We start from the raw sequence: 22682 nt of genomic DNA, 5'->3' as shown, positions 1-22682 counted from the left end.
GTCGAATACGAATCAAATTATAAACTCCCTTAAGTCGAGCTTCGTGAAGACATGGGCTCCGCGAACCCTATCAAATAGTTCCGTGATGAGCGGCAAAGGATATTTGTTCTTAATGGTGATCTCATTTAAGCCGCGGTAGTCAATGCATGGTCTCAACCCTCCGTCCTTCTTCTTCACAAAAAAGAAGCCTGCTCCCGCCGTGGAAGTAGAGGGGCAAATGAATCCTTTCTGCAGATTAGACTTGATATAGTCCGACATGGCTTGGGTCTCGGGCAATGACAAGGGATAAATGCGCCCCCGGGGTGGCATCTTCCCTGGGATGAGCTCAATGGGACAGTCTCAGGGTCTATGGGGTGGTAACTGCCTGTTCCGAAAACACGTCTGCGAACTCCCGATAGGCCTCCGGAATGAGCTCCTCATCCGACTTGGAAGATACACGGAGCGGGTAGACAGGAGTGAGACAATTAGAATGACAGAATGAACTCCAGGATACTATTTGTGACGACTTCCAGTCGACGTGAGGGTTGTGTACTTTAAGCCAAGGAAGACCAAGAACCAGATCGTGAGGCATCTCCCGAATCACTAGGAACTCCAGATGTTCTTGATGCAGAGCTCCAACCTGCAGTTTGGCACTGTGCGACTTGAAATAAGACCATTAGAAATTTGGGTACCATTGATGGCAGTCAGCGTAATAGGTCGTTCGACGGACTGTAACTGTAAACCCAGTTTTTGGACGCAAGAAAGAGAAACAAAATTCCCTGCAGCCCCGGAGTCCAGCAGGGCCTTAACAGGTTTGGCTATAGACCCAGAAAACAGAGACACGGAGAGTAAACAGTCCACTGTCGGAGAAGGTTTAGATGTAACCCCTAACTCAACTCCGGAACAAGCTAGGACTGCCCGTTTCCCGGACGGGACTTACAAAACTTGAGAAAGTGATCTGCAGCTCCACAGTAGAGGCAGAGTCTACCCTCACGACGGTGCTGTCGTTCTTCCGGGGACAGCCGAGATCGATTAATTTGCATAGGTTCGTCTGGACTTGGGGTGATCGTTTGCTTAGTCAGGAGAGACCGGATTCTGGATCGTTCTGTCCGACTACGTTCGCCACCTCGTTCCTGCATACGAAGATCCACCTTTACACAGAGTGAGATCAACTCTTCTAAGGAATCTGGCAAATCCCTAGTGATCAGTTCGTCCAGAGCCGGCCCTAACCAATATGATGCCCTAGGCAAGATTTTGGCTGGTGCCCCCTAGCACCACCACTAGTTCCGCCTCTGACAGTGCACCCCTTTCCCAGCACCATCACCCCTCACCCATAACAGTCCTTATTTTGAGTTTCCTACCCCTATATTTTAAATAAGAACAGTCGGCGCACAGACCAAAAAGGGGTGTGTTTTTGCTGGCAAGGGGCATGGCCAGACAATAGTACCCCTAATTCAAATTATGCCACACAGTACTGCAACTTTTATTTACATTTTATCATGCAATAGTGTCCCTAATTCACGTTATATCACACAGTAGTACCACTATACCTTATATACTCCTCTCAGTAGTGCCCCTTATTCACATTACACCACACTGAATTGCTCTTTATTCACATTACACCACACAGTAGCGCTCTTTTTATACATCACGCCACACAATAGAACACCTTATACACATAATGCCACACATTAGTAAGGCATTTATACACATAATACCACACAGTTATGCCCCTTACACATATGACAAACATTCTTAATGTCCTTATAAATATAGGGGGTCATTCCGAGTTGTTCGCTCGTTATTTTTTTGTCACAACGGAGCGAATAGTCGCTAATGCGCATGCGCAATGTCCGCAGTGCGACTGCGCCAAGTAAATTTGCTATGCAGTTAGGTATTTTACTCACGGCATTACGAGGTTTTTTCTTCGTTCTGGTGATCGTAATGTGATTGACAGGAAGTGGGTGTTTCTGGGCGGAAACAGGCCGTTTTATGGGTGTGTGCGAAAAAACGCTACCGTTTCTGGGAAAAACGCGGGAGTGGCTGGAGAAACGGAGGAGTGTCTGGGCGAATGCTGGGTGTGTTTGTGACGTCAAACCAGGAACGACAAGCACTGAACTGATCGCACTGGCAGAGTAAGTCTCGAGCTACTCAGAAACTGCACAGAGAAGTATTTTCGCAATATTGCGAATCTTTCGTTCGCAATTTTGATAAGCTAAGATTCACTCCCAGTAGGCGGCGGCTTAGCGTGTGCAAAGCTGCTAAAAGCAGCTTGCGAGCGAACAACTCGGAATGACCCCCATAATGCGCCTTACACATTATGACAACCTTTATTAATGCCCCTATACACATAATGCCCCTTACACATATGCCGCACATTATTAGTGGCCTTATACACAAAATGACACACATAATGTCCCTTACACATATTCTGCACATTATTAATGCACTTATACACATAATGACACACATAGTGCCCCTTACACATATGCTGAACACTACTGCACAACCAACCCACTCACACACAGCACTCACACAGCTGCTAACACTGACCTCTGCCTCTGCTTGGATACAGATGTGTCCTCATAAATGCAACTTATTTGCAATCATATGTGGCTAGGATGCACAAGCAGCTTCTGCTTATTAAAATGATATGCAGCATGCCTACATACTGTGTGAGACTGTATCTGCATATGAAATGCTACGCACAGAATATAGGCATGCTGCATATCATTTTAATCAGCAGAAGCTGCTGATGCCCCTAGGCATACCAAATGCCCTAGGCATTTGCCTAGTTTGCCTATGCCTATGGCCGGCTCTGGGGTACAGCACAGGTGATGGTAATCATACAGTACGAGGGAAGTGCAGGAGCAGAGCATTGTGACCTTCTGGAAAGGGTCATGTTGGGAGGTATGACATAGAAATGAGCACTGGGTCAGTATTAGGGTACAGCACAGGTGATGGTAATCATACAGTAAGAGGGAAGAGCAGGAGCAGAGCATTGTGTCCCTCCTGGAGAGGTCATGTTGGGAGGTATGACATAGGTATGAGCACTGGGTCAGTATTAGGGTACAGCACAGGTGATGGTAATCATACAGTAAGAGGGAAGAGCAGGAGCAGAGCATTGTGTCCTCCTGGAGAGGTCATGTTGGGAGGTATGACATAAATATGAGCACTGGGTCAGTATTACGGTACAGCACAGGTGATGGTAATCATACAGTAAGAGGGAAGTGCAGGAGCAGAGCATTGTGTCCTCCTGGAGAGGTCATGTTGGGAGGTATGACATAGGTATGAGCACTAAGTCAGTATTGGGGTACAGCACAGGTGATGGTAATCATACAGTAAGAGGGAAGAGCAGGAGCAGAGCATTGTGTCCTCCTGGAGAGGGTCATGTTGGGAGGTATGACATAGGTATGAGCACTGGGTCAGTATTACGGTACAGCACAGGTGATTGTAATCATACAGTAAGAGGGAAGAGCAGGAGCAGAGCATTGTGTCCTCCTGGAGAAGTCATGTTGGGAGGTATGACATAGGTATGAGCACTGGGTCAGTATTAGTGTACAGCACAGGTGATGGTAATCATACAGTAAGAGGGAAGAGAAGGAGCAGAGCATTGTGTCCTCCTGTAGAGGGTCATGTTGGGAGGTATGACATAGGTATGAGCTCTGGGTCAGTATTGGGGTACAGCACAGGTGATGTCAATCATACAGTAAGAGGGAAGTACAGGAGCAGAGCATTGTGTCCTCCTGGAAAGGTCATGTTGGCAGGAATGACATAGGTATGAGCACTGGGTCAGTATTAGGGTACAGCACAGGTGATGGTAATCATACAGTAAGAGGGAAGAGCAGGAGCAGAGCATTGTGTCCTCCTGGAGAGGTCATGTTGGGAGGTATGACATAGGTATGAGCACTGGGTCAGTATTGGGGTACAGCACAGGTGATGGTAATCATACAGTAAGAGGGAAGTACAGGAGCAGAGCATTGTGTCCTCCTGGAAAGGGTCATGTTGGGAGGTATGACATAGGTATGAGCACTGGGTCAGTATTAGGGTACAGCACAGGTGATGGTAATCATACAGTAAGAGGGACGAGCAGTAGCAGAGCATTGTGTCCTCCTGGAGAGGTCATGTTGGGAGGTGAGACATAGGTATGATCACTAGTTCAGTATTAGGGCACAGGACAGGTGATGGTAATCATACAGTAAGAGGGAAGAGCAGCAGCAGAGCATTGTGTCCTCCTGGAGAGGTCATGTTGGGAGGAATGACAGGTATGAGCACTGGGTCAGTATTAGGGTATAGCACAGGTGATGGTAATCATACAGTAGGAGGGAAGAGCAGGAGCAGAGCATTGTGTCCTCCTGGAGAGGGTCATGTTGGGAGGTATGACATAGGTACGAGCACTGGGTCAGTATTAGGGTACAGCACAGGTGATGGTAATCATACAGTAAGAGGGAAGAGCAGGAGCAGAGCACTGTATCCCTCCTGGAGAGGTCATGTTGGGAAGTATGACATAGGTATGAGCACTGGGTCAGTATTAGGGTACAGCACAGGTGATGGTAATCATACAGTAAAAGGGAAGTGCAGGAGCAGAGCATTGTGTCCTCCTGGAGAGGACATGTTGGGAGGTATGAGCACTGGGTCAGTATTAGGGTACAGCACAGGTGATGGTAATCATACAGTAAGAGGGAAGAGCAGAGCATTGTATCCTGGAGAAGGTCATGTTGGGAGGTATGACATAGGTATGAGCACTGGGTCAGTATTAGGGTACAGCACAGGTGATGGTAATCATACAGTAAGAGGGACGAGCAGTAGCAGAGCATTGTGTCCTCCTGGAGAGGTCATGTTGGGAGGTGAGACATAGGTATGATCACTAGGTCAGTATTAGGGCACAGGACAGGTGATGGTAATCATACAGTAAGAGGGAAGTACAGCAGCAGAGCATTGTGTCCTCCTGGAGAGGTCATTTTGGGAGGTAAGACATAGGTATGAGCATTGGGTCAGTATTAGGGTACAGCACAGGTGATAGTAATTATACATTAAGAGGGAAGTGTAGGAGCAGAGCATTGTGTCCTCCTGGAGAGGTCATGTTGGGAGGTATGACATAGGTATGAGCGCTGGGTCAGTATTGGGGTACAGCACAGGTGATGGTAATCATACAGTAAGAGGGAAGAGCAGGAGCAGAGCATTGTGTTCTCCTGGAGAGGTCATGTTGGGAGGTATGACATAGGTATGAGCTCTGGGTCAGTATTGGGGTACAGCACAGGTGATGGTAATCATACAGTCAGAGGGAAGAGCAGAGCATTGTGTCCTCCTGGAGAGGGTCATGTTGGGAGGTATGACATAGGTATGAGTATTGGGTCAGTATTAGGGTACAACACAGGTGATGGCAATCATATAGTAAGAGGGAAGAGCAGGAGCAGAGCATTGTGTCCTCCTGGAGAAGTCATGTTGGGAGGAATGATATAGGTATGAGCACTGGGTCAGTATTAGGGTACAGCACAGGTGATGGTAATCATACAGTAAGAGGGAAGAGCAGGAGCAGAGCATTGTGTCCTGGAGAGGTCATGTTGGGAGGTATGACATAGGTATGAGCACTGGGTCAGTATTAGGGTAAAGCACAGGTGATGGTTATCATACAGTAAGAGAGAAGAGCAGGAGCAGAGCATTGTGTCCTCCTGGAGAGGTCATGTTGGGAGGAATGACATAGGTATGAGCACTGGGTCAGTATTAGGGTACAGCACAGGTGATGGTAATCATACAGTTAGAGGGAAGAGCAGGAGCAGATCATTGTGTCCTCCTGGATAGGTCATGTTGGGAGGTATGACATAGGTATGAGCACTGGATCAGTATTAGGGTACAGCACAGGTGATGGTAATCATATAGTAAGAGGGAAGAGCAGGAGCAGAGCATTGTGTCCTCCTGTAGAGGGTCATGTTGGGAGGTATGACATAGGTATGAGCACTGGGTCAGTATTAGGGTACAGCACAGGTGATGGTAATCATACAGTAAGAGGGAAGAGCAGGAGCAGAGCATTGTGTCCTGGAGAGGTCATGTTGGGAGGTATGACATATGTATGAGCACTGGGTCAATATTAGGGTACAGCACAGGTGACGGTAATCATACAGTAAGAGGGAAGTGCATTAGCAGAGCATTCTGTCCTCCTGGAGAGGGTCCTGTTGGGAGGTATGACATAGGTATGAGCACTGGGTCAGTATTAGGGTACAGCACAGGTGATGGTAATCATACAGTAAGAGGGAAGAGCAGGAGCAGAGCATTGTGTCCTCCTGGAGAGGGTCATGTTGGGAGGTATGACATAGGTATGAGGACTGGGTCAGTATTAGGGTACAGCACATGTGATGGTAATCATACAGTAAGAGGGAAGTGTAGGAGCAGAGCATTGTGTCCTCCTGGAGAGGTCATGTTGGGGGGTATGACATAGGTATGAGCACTGGGTCAGTATTAGGGTACAGCACAGGTGATGGTAATCATACAGTAAGAGGGAAGAGCAGGAGCAGACCATTGTGTCCTCCTGGAGAGGGTCATGTTGGGAGGTATGACATAGGTATGAGCACTGGGTCAGTATTAGGGTACAGCACAGGTGATGGTAATCATACAGTAAGAGGGAAGAGCAGGAGCAGAGCATTGTGTCCTCCTGGAGAGGGTCATGTTGGGAGGTATGACATAGGTATGAGCACAGGGTCAGTATTAGGGTACAGCACAGGTGATGGTAATCATACAGTAAGAGGGAAGAGCAGGAGCAGAGCATTGTGCCCTCCTGGAGAGGTCATGTTGGGAGGTATGACATAGGTATGAGCACTGGGTCAGTATTAGGATACAGCACAGGTGATGGTAATCATACAGTAAGAGGGAAGTGTAGGAGCAGAGCATTGTGTCCTCCTGGAGAGGTCATGTTGGGGGGTATGACATAGGTATGAGCACGGGTCAGTATTAGGGTACAGCACAGGTGATGGTAATCATACAGTAAGAGGGAAGAGCAGGAGCAGAGTATTGTGTCCTCCTGGAGAGGTCATGTTGGGAGGTATGGGACGGGGATGAGTGTGACACACTGGGAGCAGAGGGGACAGGGATGAGTGTTGCACACAGGAAGCTGGGGACAGGGATCAGTGTGACACAGAATGTTGGAGGAACTTTGGGGGCCAATCCGAGTTGTGCGCTCATTGCCGATTTTTCGCAATACTGCGATTAGTCGCTTACTGCGCATGCGCAAGGTTCGCAGAGCGCATGCGCTTAGTTATTTTACACAAAAGTTAGGTATTTTACTCACGGCATAACAAAGATTTTTCATCGCTGTGGTGATCGTAGTGTGATTGACAGGAAGTGGGTGTTTCTGGGCGGAAACTGCCCGTTTTATGGGAGTGTGTGGAAAAACGCAGGCGTTCTAGTTGCAAAACGCAGGAGTGGCTGGAGAAACGGGGGAGTGGTTGGGCAAACGCTGGGTGTGTTTGTGACGTCAAACCAGGAACGAAAAGGACTGAGCCGGTCGCAATGGCTGAGTAAGTCTGGAGCTACTCAGAAACTGCTAAGAAATTTCTATTCGCAATTCTGCTAATCTAAGATCATACTTGCCTACCTGCCCCTCTCCATGAGGGAGAAAATGCTCTGTTCCTGGACTCTCCTGGTAATGTATGATTGCCATCACCTGTGGTGAGCTAGTTAATTGATAAGAAAGGTGTTTCACCACAGGTGATGGCAATCATACATTACCAGGAAAGTCCAGGGACAGAGCATTTTCTCCCTCATGGAGAGGGGCAGGTAGGCAAGTATGGCTAAGATACACTCCCAGAGGGCGGCGGCTTAGCGTGTGCAAAGCTGCTAAAAGCAGCTAGCGAGCGAACAACTCGGAATCACCCCCTTTTTTAGCAGTTGTGCAAAACCATGTGCACTGCAGGGGAGGCAGATATAACATGTGCAGAGAGAGTTAGATTTGGGTGTGGTGAGTTCAATCTGCAATCTAAATTGTAGTGTTAAAATAAAGCAGCCAGTATTTACCCAGCACAGAAACAAAATAACCCACCCAAATCTAACTCTCTCTGCACATGTTATATCTGCCTCCCCTGCAGTCATACTTACCGATATTCTGGCTGCTCTCTGCGAGAGAGAGCAGCCAGGTCGGCTCAGCGGGCGGGCAGGGGAGGCTGTGATGTAAAGGAGGGGGTGGCCGGAGGCGGGACAGGGGTGGAGCAAGGTCGGGACGGGGGCGGAGCAAGGGTGGGGCCACAGTGACACCACCTTTAAGCCACGCCCCCGCTCTGTAATGCCGCGATCACCGGCATTACACTGCAGGGGGCGTGGCTATGATGACGCGATTCAGTAAGAATCGCGTCATCGACTGCCCAGACCGCCCACTTTACATACTACGTGGGCGGACGGGCAGGGGGGACCCCGCAAATCGGGAGACTTGCCTGCTCTTCCGGGGGGCCGGGAGGGTCACCCGATTTTCCGGAGCCTCCCGGCCATTCCGGGAGAGTAGGCAAGTATGCCTGCAGTGCACATGGTTTTGCCCAACTGCTAACAAAGTTCCGTCTGCGATCAACTCAGAATTACCCCCCATGTGTGTTGTGGACACATACGAGTGGGAAAACCCATGGCGAGTGCTGTCGGCATTCCCATCTGTCAGGACTTCGACATCAGGATCCATAATGCCGGGATCCTGACAGCCGGGTAACTACATCCCCTCCAGTCGGTGGTAGACATTATGGGCCTTATTCAGACTTTGATACAGACTAATTTTCAGCCACCTGCGCACGCTGTCATGATGGGATTGTATCCCGGAAGGATGCAACGCATCATTTGCATTATAAGTGACAGGCGATGGTTGTCTATGGGTAGTGTTGCGACATTGGGGGCTGTTTTCAGGGCCGGCCAATGATGTCGCCTGCGTTTCTGTGATTGGAAACATGGCGGCGGTGCCCCTGCTTATGCTGCATAGTCAGGGGTCAATCGCTATTTGAATTGAGATCGCATTGCAGGGCAGTACCACACACGCTGGGTGGCCTTGCCCTATTCTGGGCGGCCCCCAACGTGCGATTTTGGTGGTCGCAGATTTTGCTAAAATAGCAAAATCTGCGTCAAACTCTGAATAATCTTCTTATCTTGCAGAAAAGTGCTCGCTTACTATCATTTCTTCACTGTTACTTCACAGCCATTTGACACAATTTAAGACCCCCCAATTAATCTATTCATCCACAGCTTCTCACCTATGTCTTTGTGGGGGGTCTGGGACTCCAGGTCGACAACAAAAAGGTCGACACACCTTAGGTCGACACCAATTGGTCGACACACCTTAGGTCGACGTGGACAAAAGGTCGCCATGGACAAAAGGTCGACAGGAACAAGGTCGACATGGAAAAAGGTCGACATGAGTTTTTAATGTTTTTTTGGTGTCGTTTTCTTCGTAGAGTGACCGGGAACCCCAATTAGTGCACCGCGTCCCCTCGCATGGCTCGCTTCGCTCGCCATGCTTCGGGCATGGTGCCTTCGCTTCGCTCGGCACAGATTACCATTCCAATCGTAGTCCACATGGATCGTTAAGTATGAAAAAGTTCCAAAAAAGAAAAAAATTGTGAAAAACTCATGTCGACCTTTTTCCATGTCGAACTTGTTCCTGTCGACCTTTTGTCCATGTCGACCTAAGGTGTGTCGACCAATTGGTGTCGACCTAAGGTGTGTCGACCTTTTTGTTGTCGACCTGGAGTCCGGATACCCTTTGTGGGCATCTGTGTTGAATGACTGTATGAATGACTGGTTGATTCTATATCGGAGTGGGAGAAGGGACCTTCTGAAGTATCTAGGGGAGGAGACCCTTCACTAGGGGGAGGAGCTACGGCCGAACAAGGTACCCGAAAAGTACCCTCGCGGGCTCGCTTCGCTCGCCACCTAATTACTAAAGGTAATAGTTGGTGGCGTGGATACTAGAGCAACTGACCCACTGGCGTAGCTCCTCCCCCTAGTGTCGTGGCTCCTCCCCCTGACGGAAAAGGTCCCTTAGGCCACTTGGATCTTGCCTCAACCATGAATGATGGGCGGTGCCAGTGGTACCTTTAAAAAAATAAAAATAAAAAAAGGCCAAAAACAAGCAGCAAAAAAAATTATAAACCCAAAAACAAGCAACCATCAAAAAAATAAAGCAACTTGAAAAAAAAAAACAAGCCCAATTTTGCTTGTTATAAGCTGAATTGGCAACTATGGGGATGAGTGTGGCACACTGGAAACTGGGGACGGGGATCAGTGTGACACAGGAAGTTGGGGGACAGGGATGAGTGTGGCACACAGGAAGCTGGGGACGGGGATCAGTGTGACACAGGAAGATAAAGGATGGGGATGAGTGTGACAGGAACTGGGGGACACTGGGAGCAGAGGGGACAGGGATGAGTGTTGCACACGGGAAGCTGGGGACAGTGATAAGTGTGACACAGGAAGCCGGGGGACAGGGATGAGTGTGACACCGCACTACCGGTGCTCTCCAGCAGTCGGAGATAGCGCGTCGCAGGAAGGTTTTACCACCAACAAAATGGCGGAAGCGCCTGTGCGGTGACATGCCTCAGAGATGAAGAGGGTGGGAGTCTGGTCACGTGATTTCACGCGTCAAGATGGCGGCGCCCAGTAAGGAGTGACCTCGGAAAGCAGTGATGGGTAGAATAAACGATTCTCCTGGTGATTAAATGTAATATACATGTTCTTATACACAGGTCATTTATCATGTACAGGTCTTCTATATTATATATACAGATCTGGTGTTACTATATGCAGGTCTTATATACAGGGTGATTATACAGATCTGGTGTTATTATATACCGGTCTTATATACAGGGTGACTGTATCCAGGTCTGATGTTACTATATACAGGGTGACTGTATCCAGGTCTGATGTTACTATATACAGGGTGACTGTATCCAGGTCTGATGTTACTATATACAGGTCTTCTATATTATATACAGATCTGGTGTTCCTATATACAGGTCTTATATACAGGGTGACTGTATCCAGGTCTGATGTTACTATATACAGGGTGACTGTATCCAGGTCTGATGTTACTATATACAGGGTGACTGCATACAGGTCTAATGTTACTATATACAGGTCTTCTATATTATATATACAGATCTGATGTTACTCTATACCGGTCTTATATGCTGGGTGACTGCATACAGGTCTGATTTTACTATATACAGGTCTTATATATTATATATACAGATATGGTGTTACTATATACAGGTCTTATATACAGGGTGACTCTATACAGATCAGGTGTAATTATATACCGATCTTGTATACAAGGTGACTGTATCCAGGTCTGATGTTACTATATACAGGGTGACTGTATCCAGGTCTGATGTTACTATATACAGGTCTTCTATGTTATATACAGATCTGGTGTTCCTATATACAGGTCTTATATACAGGGTGACTGTATCCAGGTCTGATGTTACTATATACAGGGTGACTGTATCCAGGTCTGATGTTACTATATACAGGGTGACTGCATACAGGTCTAATGTTACTATATACAGGTCTTCTATATTATATATACAGATCTGATGTTACTCTATACCGGTCTTATATGCTGGGTGACTGCATACAGGTCTGATTTTACTATCTACAGGTCTTATATATTATATATACAGATATGGTGTTACTATATACAGGTCTTATATACAGGGTGACTGTATACAGATCAGGTGTTATTATATACCGATCTTGTATACAAGTTGACTGTATCCAGGTCTGATGTTACTATATACAGGGTGACTGTATCCAGGTCTGATGTTACTATATACAGGTCTTCTATATTATATACAGATCTGGTGTTCCTATATACAGGTCTTATATACAGGGTGACTGTATCCAGGTGTGATGTTACTATATACAGGGTGACTGCATACAGGTCTGATGTTACTATATACAGGGTGACTGCATACAGGTCTGATGTTACTATATACAGGTCAGAGCAGTGTCCTGAGGGTGAGGGGAAAGCCAGGACATTACAGCATAAGGGATGTGTGTGCTGGTAAGAGCGGTCTGTCTCCCCTCTATTACACAGTGCAGGGGCCTCACATCCGGTACAGTGACAGATAGGTGCACCTGATGGACGCTCCCCAGGGGCCCGGCCCTTCCCTTCCTGGCGGCATACAGGACCCGGATTCTGTGCAGAGCGGCTGGGACCGGGTCAGAGAGCTCTACCAGCGCAAGTAAGTGTCATCCGCAGGGCGATAACTGATCACTGTCTATGTGTTCTTCCCTCTGTAGTGACTGGTGCTCCCAGCACTGTTACATGCGTCTGTGTGTCTGCTCCCAGCACTGTTACATGCGTCTGTGTGTCTGCTCCCAGCACTGTTACATGCGTCTGTGTGTCTGCTCCTAGCACTGTTACATGCGTCTGTGTGTCTGCTCCTAGCACTGTTACATGCGTCTGTGTGTCTGCTCCTAGCATTGTTACATGCGTCTGTGTGTCTGCTCCTAGCACTGTTACATGCGTCTGTGTGTCTGCTCCTAGCACTGTTACATGCGTCTGTGTGTCTGCTCCTAGCATTGTTACATGCGTCTCTATGTCTGCTCCCAGCATTGTTACATGCGTCTGTGTGTCTGCTCCTAGCATTGTTACAGGCATCTGTGTGTCTGCTCCCAGCACTGTTACATGCGTCTGTGTGTCTGCTCCCAGCACTGTTACATGCTCTGTGTGTGTCTGCTCCCAGCACTGTTACATGCGTCTGTGTGTCTGCTCCCAGCACTGTTACATGCGTCTGTGTGTCTGCTCCCAGCACTGTTACATGCTTCTGTGTGTGTCTGCTCCTAGCACTGTTACATGCGTCTGTGTGTCTGCTCCCAGCACTGTAACATGCGTCTGTGTGTCTGCTCCCAGCACATTTACATGCGTCTGTGTGTCTGCTCCTAGCACTGTTACATGCGTCTGTGTGTCTGCTCCCAGCACTGTTACATGCGTCTGTGTGTCTGCTCCCAGCACTGTTACATGCGTCTGTGTGTCTGCTCCCAGCATTGTTACATGCGTCTGTGTGTCTGCTCCTAGCATTGTTACAGGCATCTGTGTGTCTGCTCCCAGCACTGTTACATGCGTCTGTGTGTCTGCTCCCAGCACTGTTACATGCGTCTGTGTGTCTGCTCTCAGCACTGTAACATGCGTCTGTGTGTCTGCTCCCAGCACATTTACATGCGTATGTGTGTCTGCTCCCAGCACTGTTACATGCGTCTGTGTGTCTGCTCCCAGCACTGTTACATGCGTCTGTGTGTCTGCTCCCAGCACTGTTACATGCGTCTGTGTGTCTGCTCCCAGCACTGTTACATGCGTCTGTGTGTCTGCTCCCAGCACTGTTACATGCGTCTGTGTGTCTGCTCCCAGCACTGTTACATGCGTCTGTGTGTCTGCTCCCAGCACTGTTACATGCATCTGTGTGTCTGCTCCCAGCACTGTTACATGCGTCTGTGTGTCTGCTCCCAGCACTGTTACATGCGTCTGTGTGTCTGCTCCCAGCACTGTTACATGCGTCTGTGTCTGCTCCTAGCACTGTTACATGCGTCTGTGTGTCTGCTCCCAGCACTGTTACATGCGTCTGTGTGTCTGCTCCCAGCACTGTTACATGCGTCTGTGTGTTTGCTCCTAGCACTGTTACATGCGTCTGTGTGTCTGCTCCTAGCACTGTTACATGCGTCTGTGTGTCTGCTCCCAGCACTGTTACATGCGTCTGTGTGTCTGCTTCTAGCACTGTTACATGCGTCTGTGTGTTTGCTCCCAGCACTGTTACATGCGTCTGTGTGTCCGTTCCCAGCACTGTTACATGCGTCTGTGTGTCTGCTCCCAGCATTGTTACATGCGTCTGTGTGTCTGCTCCCAGCACTGTTACATGCGTCTGTGTGTCTGCTCCCAGCACTGTAACATGCGTCTGTGTGTCTGCTCCCAGCACTGTTACATGCGTCTGTGTGTCTGCTCCCAGCATTGTTACATGCGTCTGTGTGTCCGTTCCTAGCACTGTTACATTTGTCTGTGTGTCTGCTCCCAGCACTGTTACATGCGTCTGTGTGTCTGCTCCCAGCACTGTTACATGCGTCTGTGTGTCTGCTCCCAGCACTGTTCCATGCGTCTGTGTGTCTGCTCCTAGCATTGTTACATGCGTCTGTGTGGCGTCTGTGTGTCTGCTCCTAGCACTGTTACATGCGTCTGTGTGTCTGCTCCTAGCATTGTTACATGCGTCTGTGTGTCTGCTCCTAGCACTGTTACATGCGTCTGTGTCTGCTCCTAGCATTGTTACATGCGTCTGTGTGTCTGCTCACAGCACTGTTACATGCGTCTGTGTGTGTCTGCTCCTAGCACTGTTTCATGCGTCTGTGTGTGTCTGATCCTAGCATTGTTACATGCGTCTGTGTGTCTGCTCCTAGCACTGTTACATGCGTCTGTGTGTCTGATCCTAGCACTGTTACATGCGTCTGTGTGTCTGCTCCCAGCACTGTTACATGCGTCTGTGTGTCTGCTCCCAGCACAGTTACATGCGTCTGTGTGTTTGCTCCCAGCACTGTTACATGCGTCTGTGTGTCTGCTCCTAGCACTGTTACATGCGTCTGTGTGTCTGCTCCTAGCACAGTTACATGCGTCTGTGTGTTTGCTCCCAGCACTGTTACATGCGTCTGTGTGTTTGCTCCTAGCACTGTTACATGCGTCTGTGTGTTTGCTCCTAGCACTGTTACATGCGTCTGTGTGTCTGCTCCTAGCACTGTTACATGCGTCTGTGTGTCTGCTCCTAGCACTGTTACATGCGTCTGTGTGTCTGCTCCTAGCACTGTTACATGCGTCTGTGTGTTTGCTGCTAGCACTGTTACATACGTCTGTGTGTCTGCTCCTAGCATTGTTACATGCGTCTGTGTGTCTGCTCCCAGCACTGTTACATGCGTCTGTGTGTCTGCTCCCAGCACTGTTACATGCGTCTGTGTGTCTGCTCCTAGCACTGTTACATGCGTCTGTGTGTCTGCTCCCAGCACTGTTACATGCGTCTGTGTGTCTGCTCCCAGCACTGTTACATGCGTCTGTGTGTCTGCTCCTAGCACTGTTACATGCGTCTGTGTGTCTGCTCCCAGCATTGTTACATGCGTCTGTGTGTCTGCTCCCAGCACTGTTACATGCGTCTGTGTGTTTGCTCCTAGCACTGTTACATGCGTCTGTGTGTCTGCTTCTAGCACTGTTACATGCGTCTGTGTGTCTGCTCCCAGCACTGTTACATGCGTCTGTGTGTCTGCTTCTAGCACTGTTACATGCGTCTGTGTGTTTGCTCCCAGCACTGTTACATGCGTCTGTGTGTTTGCTCCCAGCACTGTTACATGCGTCTGTGTGTCTGCTCCTAGCATTGTTACATGCGTCTATGTGTCTGCTCCTAGTATTGTTACATGCGTCTGTGTCTCTGCTCCCAGCACTGTTACATGCGTCTGTGTGTCTGCTCCCAGCACTGTTACATGCGTCTGTGTGTCTGCTCCCAGCATTGTTACATGTGTCTGTGTGTCTGTTCCTAGCACTGTTACATGCGTCTGTGTGTCTGCTCCCAGCATTGTTACATGCGTCTGTGTGTCTGCTCCCAGCACTGTAACATGCGTCTGTGTGTCTGCTCCCAGCACTGTAACATGCGTCTGTGTGTCTGCTCCCAGCACTGTTACATGCGTCTGTGTGTCTGCTCCCAGCATTGTTACATGCGTCTGTGTGTCTGTTCCTAGCACTGTTACATTTGTCTGTGTGTCTGCTCACAGCACTGTTACATGCGTCTGTGTGTCTGCTCCCAGCACTGTTACATGCGTCTGTGTGTCTGCTCCTAGCACTGTTCCATGCGTCTGTGTGTCTGCTCCTAGCACTGTTCCATGCGTCTGTGTGTCTGCTCCTAGCATTGTTACATGCGTCTGTGTGTCTAATCCTAGCACTGTTACATGCGTCTGTGTGTCTGCTCCTAGCACTGTTCCATGCGTCTGTGTGTCTGCTCCTAGCATTGTTACATGTGTCTGTGTGTCTGATCCTAGCACTGTTACATGCGTCTGTATATCTGCTCCTAGCATTGTTACATGCGTCTGTGTGTCTGCTCCTAGCACTGTTCCATGCGTCTGTGTGTCTGCTCCTAGCATTGTTACATGCGTCTGTGTGTCTGCTCCCAGCATTGTTACATGCGTCTGTGTGTGTCTGCTCCTAGCACTGTTACATGCGTCTGTGTGTGTCTGCTCCTAGCACTGTTACATGCGTCTGTGTGTCTGCTCTCAGCACTGTTACATGCGTCTGTGTGTGTCTGCTCCTAGCACTGTTTCATGCGTCTGTGTGTGTCTGATCCTAGCATTGTTACATGCGTCTGTGTGTCTGCTCCTAGCACTGTTACATGCGTCTGTGTGTCTGATCCTAGCACTGTTACATGCGTCTGTGTGTCTGCTCCCAGCACTGTTACATGCGTCTGTGTGTCTGCTCCCAGCACAGTTACATGCGTCTGTGTGTTTGCTCCCAGCACTGTTACATGCGTCTGTGTGTCTGCTCCTAGCACTGTTACATGCGTCTGTGTGTCTGCTCCTAGCACAGTTACATGCGTCTGTGTGTTTGCTCCCAGCACTGTTACATGCGTCTGTGTGTTTGCTCCTAGCACTGTTACATGCGTCTGTGTGTCTGCTCCCAACATTGTTACATGCGTCTGTGTGTCTGCTCCCAGCACTGTAACATGCGTCTGTGTGTCTGCTCCCAGCACTGTTACATGCGTCTGTGTGTCTGCTCCCAGCACTGTTACATGCGTCTGTGTGTCTGCTCCCAGCATTGTTACATGCGTCTGTGTGTCTGTTCCTAGCACTGTTACATTTGTCTGTGTGTCTGCTCCCAGCACTGTTACATGCGTCTGTGTGTCTGCTCCCAGCACTGTTACATGCGTCTGTGTGTCTGCTCCCAGCATTGTTACATGCGTCTGTGTGTCTGCTCCTAGCACTGTTACATGCGTCTGTGTGTCTGCTCCCAGCACTGTTACATGCGTCTGTGTGTCTGCCCCTAGCACTGTTACATGCGTCTGTGTGTCTGCTCCTAGCACTGTTACATGCGTCTGTGTGTCTGCTCCCAGCACTGTTACATGCGTCTGTGTGTCTGCTCCCAGCACTGTTACATGCGTCTGTGTGTCTGCTCCCAGCACTGTTACATGCGTCTGTGTGTCTGCTCCCAGCACTGTTACATGCGTGTGTGTCTGTTCCTAGCACTGTTACATTTGTCTGTGTGTCTGCTCCCAGCACTGTTACATGCGTCTGTGTGTCTGCTCCCAGCACTGTTACATGCGTCTGTGTGTCTGCTCCCAGCATTGTTACATGCGTCTGTGTGTCTGCTCCTAGCACTGTTACATGCGTCTGTGTGTCTGCTCCCAGCACTGTTACATGCGTCTGTGTGTCTGCCCCTAGCACTGTTACATGCGTCTGTGTGTCTGCTCCTAGCACTGTTACATGCGTCTGTGTGTCTGCTCCCAGCACTGTTACATGCGTCTGTGTGTCTGCTCCCAGCACTGTTACATGCGTCTGTGTGTCTGCTCCCAGCACTGTTACATGCGTCTGTGTGTCTGTTCCTAGCACTGTTACATTTGTCTGTGTGTCTGCTCCCAGCATTGTTACATGCGTCTGTGTGTCTGCTCCCAGCATTGTTACATGCGTCTGTGTGTCTGCTCCTAGCACTGTTACATGCGTCTGTGTGTCTGCTCCCAGCACTGTTCCATGCGTCTGTGTGTCTGCTCCTAGCATTGTTACATGCGTCTGTGTGTCTGATCCTAGCACTGTTACATGCGTCTGTGTGTCTGCTCCTAGCACTGTTACATGCGTCTGTGTGTCTGCTCCCAGCATTGTTACATGCGTCTGTGTGTCTGCTCCTAGCACTGTTACATGCGTCTGTGTGTCTGTTCCTAGCACTGTTACATTTGTCTGTGTGTCTGCTCCCAGCACTGTTACATTTGTCTGTGTGTCTGCTCCTAGCACTGTTACATGCGTCTGTGTGTCTGCTCTCAGCACTGTTACATGCGTCTGTGTGTGTCTGCTCCTAGCACTGTTACATGCGTCTGTGTGTCTGCTCTCAGCACTGTTACATGCGTCTGTGTGTCTGTTCCTAGCACTGTTACATTTGTCTGTGTGTCTGCTCCCAGCATTGTTACATGCGTCTGTGTGTCTGCTCCCAGCATTGTTACATGCGTCTGTGTGTCTGCTCCTAGCACTGTTACATGCGTCTGTGTGTCTGCTCCCAGCACTGTTCCATGCGTCTGTGTGTCTGCTCCTAGCATTGTTACATGCGTCTGTGTGTCTGATCCTAGCACTGTTACATGCGTCTGTGTGTCTGCTCCTAGCACTGTTACATGCGTCTGTGTGTCTGCTCCCAGCATTGTTACATGCGTCTGTGTGTCTGCTCCCAGCATTGTTACATGCGTCTGTGTGTCTGCTCCTAGCACTGTTACATGCGTCTGTGTGTCTGTTTCTAGCACTGTTACATTTGTCTGTGTGTCTGCTCCCAGCACTGTTACATTTGTCTGTGTGTCTGCTCCTAGCACTGTTACATGCGTCTGTGTGTCTGCTCTCAGCACTGTTACATGCGTCTGTGTGTGTCTGCTCCTAGCACTGTTACATGCGTCTGTGTGTCTGCTCCTAGCACTGTTCCATGCGTCTGTGTGTCTGCTCCTAGCACTGTTCCATGCGTCTGTGTGTCTGCTCCTAGCATTGTTACATGCGTCTGTGTGTCTAATCCTAGCACTGTTACATGCGTCTGTGTGTCTGCTCCTAGCACTGTTCCATGCGTCTGTGTGTCTGCTCCTAGCATTGTTACATGTGTCTGTGTGTCTGATCCTAGCACTGTTACATGCGTCTGTGTGTGTCTGCTCCTAGCACTGTTACATGCGTCTGTGTGTGTCTGCTCCTAGCACTGTTACATGCGTCTGTGTGTCTGCTCTCAGCACTGTTACATGCGTCTGTGTGTGTCTGCTCCTAGCACTGTTACATGCGTCTGTGTGTCTGCTCTCAGCACTGTTACATGCGTCTGTGTGTTTGCTCCCAGCACTGTTACATGCGTCTGTGTGTTTGCTCCTAGCACTGTTACATGCGTCTGTGTGTCTGCTCCCAGCACTGTAACATGCGTCTGTGTGTCTGCTCCCAGCACTGTTACATGCGTCTGTGTGTCTGCTCCCAGCACTGTTACATGCGTCTGTGTGTCTGCTCCCAGCATTGTTACATGCGTCTGTGTGTCTGTTCCTAGCACTGTTACATTTGTCTGTGTGTCTGCTCCCAGCACTGTTACATGCGTCTGTGTGTCTGCTCCCAGCACTGTTACATGCGTCTGTGTGTCTGCTCCCAGCATTGTTACATGCGTCTGTGTGTCTGCTCCTAGCACTGTTACATGCGTCTGTGTGTCTGCTCCCAGCACTGTTACATGCGTCTGTGTGTCTGCCCCTAGCACTGTTACATGCGTCTGTGTGTCTGCTCCTAGCACTGTTACATGCGTCTGTGTGTCTGCTCCCAGCACTGTTACATGCGTCTGTGTGTCTGCTCCCAGCACTGTTACATGCGTCTGTGTGTCTGCTCCCAGCACTGTTACATGCGTCTGTGTGTCTGCTCCCAGCATTGTTACATGCGTCTGTGTGTCTGTTCCTAGCACTGTTACATTTGTCTGTGTGTCTGCTCCCAGCACTGTTACATGCGTCTGTGTGTCTGCTCCCAGCACTGTTACATGCGTCTGTGTGTCTGCTCCCAGCATTGTTACATGCGTCTGTGTGTCTGCTCCTAGCACTGTTACATGCGTCTGTGTGTCTGCTCCCAGCACTGTTACATGCGTCTGTGTGTCTGCCCCTAGCACTGTTACATGCGTCTGTGTGTCTGCACCTAGCACTGTTACATGCGTCTGTGTGTCTGCTCCCAGCACTGTTACATGCGTCTGTGTGTCTGCTCCCAGCACTGTTACATGCGTCTGTGTGTCTGCTCCCAGCACTGTTACATGCGTCTGTGTGTCTGTTCCTAGCACTGTTACATTTGTCTGTGTGTCTGCTCCCAGCATTGTTACATGCGTCTGTGTGTCTGCTCCCAGCATTGTTACATGCGTCTGTGTGTCTGCTCCTAGCACTGTTACATGCGTCTGTGTGTCTGCTCCCAGCACTGTTCCATGCGTCTGTGTGTCTGCTCCTAGCATTGTTACATGCGTCTGTGTGTCTGATCCTAGCACTGTTACATGCGTCTGTGTGTCTGCTCCTAGCACTGTTACATGCGTCTGTGTGTCTGCTCCCAGCATTGTTACATGCGTCTGTGTGTCTGCTCCCAGCATTGTTACATGCGTCTGTGTGTCTGCTCCTAGCACTGTTACATGCGTCTGTGTGTCTGTTCCTAGCACTGTTACATTTGTCTGTGTGTCTGCTCCCAGCACTGTTACATTTGTCTGTGTGTCTGCTCCTAGCACTGTTACATGCGTCTGTGTGTCTGCTCTCAGCACTGTTACATGCGTCTGTGTGTGTCTGCTCCTAGCACTGTTACATGCGTCTGTGTGTCTGCTCTCAGCACTGTTACATGCGTCTGTGTGTCTGTTCCTAGCACTGTTACATTTGTCTGTGTGTCTGCTCCCAGCATTGTTACATGCGTCTGTGTGTCTGCTCCCAGCATTGTTACATGCGTCTGTGTGTCTGCTCCTAGCACTGTTACATGCGTCTGTGTGTCTGCTCCCAGCACTGTTCCATGCGTCTGTGTGTCTGCTCCTAGCATTGTTACATGCGTCTGTGTGTCTGATCCTAGCACTGTTACATGCGTCTGTGTGTCTGCTCCTAGCACTGTTACATGCGTCTGTGTGTCTGCTCCCAGCATTGTTACATGCGTCTGTGTGTCTGCTCCCAGCATTGTTACATGCGTCTGTGTGTCTGCTCCTAGCACTGTTACATGCGTCTGTGTGTCTGTTCCTAGCACTGTTACATTTGTCTGTGTGTCTGCTCCCAGCACTGTTACATTTGTCTGTGTGTCTGCTCCTAGCACTGTTACATGCGTCTGTGTGTCTGCTCTCAGCACTGTTACATGCGTCTGTGTGTGTCTGCTCCTAGCACTGTTACATGCGTCTGTGTGTCTGCTCTCAGCACTGTTACATGCGTCTGTGTGTTTGCTCCCAGCACTGTTACATGCGTCTGTGTGTCTGCTCCCAGCACTGTTACATGCGTCTGTGTGTCTGCTCCCAGCACTGTTACATGCGTCTGTGTGTCTGCTCTCAGCACTGTTACATGCGTCTGTGTGTCTGCTCCTAGCACTGTTACATTTGTCTGTGTGTCTGCTCCCAGCATTGTTACATTTGTCTGTGTGTCTGCTCCCAGCATTGTTACATGCGTCTGTGTGTCTGCTCCCAGCATTGTTACATGCGTCTGTGTGTCTGCTCCTAGCACTGTTACATGCGTCTGTGTGTCTGCTCCCAGCACTGTTCCATGCGTCTGTGTGTCTGCTCCTAGCATTGTTCCATGCGTCTGTGTGTCTGCTCCTAGCACTGTTACATGCGTCTGTGTGTCTGCTCCTAGCATTGTTACATGCGTCTGTGTGTCTGCTCCTAGCACTGTTACATGCGTCTGTGTGTCTGCTCCTAGCACTGTTACATGCGTCTGTGTGTCTGCTCACAGCACTGTTACATGCGTCTGTGTGTGTCTGCTCCTAGCACTGTTTCACGCGTCGGTGTGTGTCTGATCCTAGCATTGTTACATGCGTCTGTGTGTCTGCTCCTAGCACTGTTACATGCGTCTGTGTGTCTGATCCTAGCACTGTTACATGCGTCTGTGTGTCTGCTCCCAGCACTGTTACATGCCTCTGTGTGTCTGCTCCCAGCACAGTTACATGCGTCTGTGTGTTTGCTCCCAGCACTGTTACATGCGTCTGTGTGTTTGCTCCTAGCACTGTTACATACGTCTGTGTGTCTGCTCCTAGCATTGTTACATGCGTCTGTGTGTCTGCTCCCAGCACTGTTACATGCGTCTGTGTGTCTGCTCCCAGCACTGTTACATGCGTCTGTGTGTTTGCTCCTAGCACTGTTACATGCGTCTGTGTGTCTGCTCCTAGCACTGTTACATGCGTCTGTGTGTCTGCTCCCAGCACTGTTACATGCGTCTGTGTGTCTGCTCCTAGCACTGTTACATACGTCTGTGTGTCTGCTCCTAGCACTGTTACATGCGTCTGTGTGTTTGCTCCTAGCACTGTTACATACGTCTGTGTGTCTGCTCCTAGCATTGTTACATGCGTCTGTGTGTCTGCTCCCAGCACTGTTACATGCGTCTGTGTGTCTGCTCCCAGCACTGTTACATGCGTCTGTGTGTCTGCTCCTAGCACTGTTACATGCGTCTGTGTGTCTGCTCCCAGCACTGTTACATGCGTCTGTGTGTCTGCTCCCAGCACTGTTACATGCGTCTGTGTGTCTGCTCCTAGCACTGTTACATGCGTCTGTGTGTCTGCTCCCAGCATTGTTACATGCGTCTGTGTGTCTGCTCCCAGCACTGTTACATGCGTCTGTGTGTTTGCTCCTAGCACTGTTACATGCGTCTGTGTGTCTGCTCCTAGCACTGTTACATGCGTCTGTGTGTCTGCTCCCAGCACTGTTACATGCGTCTGTGTGTCTGCTTCTAGCACTGTTACATGCGTCTGTGTGTTTGCTCCCAGCACTGTTACATGCGTCTGTGTGTCTGCTCCTAGTATTGTTACATGCGTCTGTGTGT

The 22682-nt window shown here is 49.5% G+C and overlaps 1 protein-coding gene across 2 annotated transcripts in view; it reads left to right on the top strand.

Moving 5' to 3' along the window:
* Nucleotides 1–10450: 10450 nt before the first annotated feature.
* The window catches only part of TIMMDC1 (translocase of inner mitochondrial membrane domain containing 1), a 61320-nt gene continuing 49088 nt past the window's right edge, over nucleotides 10451–22682 (top strand). Inside the window, exons 1-2 of one of the 2 annotated variants that reach the window (XM_063956889.1) lie at nucleotides 10451–10650; nucleotides 12038–12185. In XM_063956889.1, the coding sequence (XP_063812959.1) occupies nucleotides 12082–12185 (104 nt within the window). In that variant the 5' untranslated portion in view covers nucleotides 10451–10650; nucleotides 12038–12081. Of the gene's footprint in view, nucleotides 10661–12037; nucleotides 12186–22682 lie in introns of both variants that reach the window. The other variant, XM_063956888.1, reaches the window with a different exon arrangement.

The sequence above is a fragment of the Pseudophryne corroboree genome, chromosome 2, assembly GCF_028390025.1.
Source record: "Pseudophryne corroboree isolate aPseCor3 chromosome 2, aPseCor3.hap2, whole genome shotgun sequence".
In the NCBI taxonomy this organism is placed as follows: domain Eukaryota; kingdom Metazoa; phylum Chordata; class Amphibia; order Anura; family Myobatrachidae; genus Pseudophryne; species Pseudophryne corroboree.
Note: the sequence above shows the minus strand (reverse complement) of the source record. Positions and strands in the feature narration are given on the sequence as shown.